This window comes from Austrofundulus limnaeus, unplaced genomic scaffold (assembly GCF_001266775.1).
Source record: "Austrofundulus limnaeus strain Quisiro unplaced genomic scaffold, Austrofundulus_limnaeus-1.0 Scaffold3146, whole genome shotgun sequence".
Lineage (NCBI taxonomy): Eukaryota > Metazoa > Chordata > Actinopteri > Cyprinodontiformes > Rivulidae > Austrofundulus > Austrofundulus limnaeus.
Window position 1 is genome coordinate 1 of NW_013955548.1, and position 2,494 is coordinate 2,494.

The following is a 2,494-nucleotide window of genomic DNA, read 5'->3' on the forward strand; positions in this document are numbered from 1 at the left end:
AGGTAAGTCTTTCTCTTCAGGATCAGGTAAGTCTAGGTCATAAGTTTCTACTGGAGAATTCTCAGGGAAAGCTTTGGCTACGTCTGGAGGATTTTGCTCAACAGTAGTCAAGTCAGGTTCTGGTTCAATCCTTTCAGGTAAGTATTCCATAGGTTCGGAAGTCAGGTTGAAACCTAGTGTGTCCACTTTTAGGTTTCTGTGATAGTGGTATTCCTCAGAATCAGATTGGGATTCATCCCCATCAGCTCCATTTGATGTGTTATTTTTAGAATGTTGTCGAGTTCTTGGTCGCCTTACTGCCTTCGGCGGGTTAATTTCGCTTTCGACCAGGGTCATAGGAAGGAAACCACATGGCAGCAAGAGGTCACGATGAAGAGTTCTTTGTGGACCATCCCTTGTCTCAGGTTTCACAACATACACTGGGACATCTCCAGACTGCCTCAGGACAACATACACGTCGGACTCCCACCTATCAGCTAACTTGTGCTTGCCTCTGAGACGGACATTTCGAACTAGAACTCTGTCGCCTTCTTTCAAGGTGGAGTCAACAACATGCTTGTCAAACCTTGCTTTGTTGCGATTGGCTGTCTTTGTAGCATTCTCAGTTGCTACTCTGTAACTGTCTTCAAGTTGAGATTTCAGGTTGTGGACATATTGCGAGTGAGAGCCTGGCTTATGATTGACTGGTAGGCCAAAGGCTAGGTCAACTGGCAATCTTGGTTGACGCCCGAACATTAACTCGTAAGGGCTAAAGCCGGTTGTTTCGTTCTTAGTACAATTATAAGCGTGTACTAACGGCTTGACATACTCCCGCCAGTGACTCTTCTTCTGGTTTTCAAGGGTTCCCAACATGTTGAGCAGGGTCCTGTTGAAACGTTCTACAGGGTTCCCTCTCGGATGGTAGGGTGTGGTTCTTATCTTTTTGGTGCCGATGAGATCACACAGTTCTTTTATTGTTCGGGAGTTAAAGTCGGGACCTTGGTCACTGTGGAGTCTTTCGGGAATGCCATAATGGACGAAAAAGTGGTCCCACAAGGTCTTGGCCACTGTCCTGGCTTTCTGATTCGGGGTGGGGACTGCCACTGCATATTTCGTAAAATGGTCGGTGATGACCAGAATGTCTTTTGTGTTACTTGAGTCCGGCTCCACACTGAGAAAATCCATGCACACAAGTTCGAGTGGTCTCGTGGCCACGATATTGATGAGTGGTGCAGCTTTCTCGGGCATGGTCTTACGTCGTATGCAACGGTTGCAGGTTCTGACTTTATTTTCCACCTCAGTTGACATTTTCGGCCAATAGAATCGCTTCCGGACAAGATCTAGTGTGCGCTCTATGCCCATATGGCCCATGTCATCGTGGAGGCTCTTGAGGACTACGCATCTCAGGGCTTCTGGAAGTACAAGCTGGTAGTGAGTCTGAGCACCCTCTTGTCGCCTGCGATACAAAACGCCATTTGAAACCTCCAGTTTGTTCCACTCCCTCAATAAGAGACCAAGCTCAGGAAGTTCTTTCCTCAAGGATGGAGGGGGTTTCTCTCCAGACTCCACTTGCCTGAGGACTTCACCAATGCAGGGATCAGCATTTTGTTTGTCTCTTAGTTCTGCTGGTGATAGCGGGGGGATGACAGGTAAGCCACCAAGCTGATCCTCCTCTTCAAAGCTTTGAGGGAGAGCCTTTGGATGGTGGGCAAGTGACACAACCAAGGTGGTGCTGGGTGATGTTTCCCCAGGGTGATTGCTGATTACTTCATGGACCAAGTGCTTCTCACAGATGGCTTTGATGGTGCTTCCGTTCAGGTGTGCATAATCAGCCTCTGACAAGTGTCTTTTTGTGAATTGTTGTATCCTCTCCAACTCTTTTTGTGACGATGTGTCATCAGGTACTTTGCCATGAGGACGTCTGGACAGCCCATCCGCGTCCTGATTCTGCTTACCGGCTCTGTACTGTAGCTGGAAATCGAATGTCGACAGAGCGGCCAACCATCTGTAGCTCGTGGCGTCGAGTTTAGCTGAGGTAAGAATGTACGTTAATGGATTGCTATCTGTGACAGCAAGGAATGTGTTTCCGTACAGGTAATCCTGGAATTTCTCTGTTACTGCCCACTTAAGGGCAAGAAATTCTAATTTGTGAGCAGGATACCTGGACTCACACTTTGACAGGCCTCGGCTCGCATAAGCAATGACGCGCTTCTGTCCCTGTTGCTCCTGGTAGAGAGCAGCACCAAGGCCAAAAGTGCTTGCATCTGTATGTAAAATGTAAGGGAGCTTGGGGTCAGCAAATCCGAGGATGGGTGCGGTTGTTAGCTTTTCGATTATGGTGTCGAATGCTGTTTGGCAAGCAAGCGTCCATCTGTCACCAAAGCCGTCCTTTGGATTGAAATACTTCTCAGGGTTCACTGTGGTTTTAGCGTGCTTTCTTAGCGATGGATAGCCAGCAGTGAGCTCGTTGAGTGGCTTCACGATCTTTGAGTAGTCTTTAATGAACCGGCGGTAG

The 2,494-nt window shown here is 48.1% G+C and overlaps 1 protein-coding gene across 1 annotated transcript in view; it reads right to left on the minus strand.

The window, feature by feature from the left end:
- Positions 1 to 3: 3 nt before the first annotated feature.
- The window catches only part of LOC106511737 (uncharacterized), a gene marked incomplete at its 3' end in the record, with an annotated part of 4,382 nt that continues 1,891 nt past the window's right edge, over positions 4 to 2,494 (minus strand). Inside the window, exon 2 of the mRNA XM_014000481.1 lies at positions 4 to 2,014. Within this exon, the coding sequence (XP_013855935.1) occupies positions 4 to 2,014 (2,011 nt within the window). The remainder of the gene's footprint in view (positions 2,015 to 2,494) is intronic.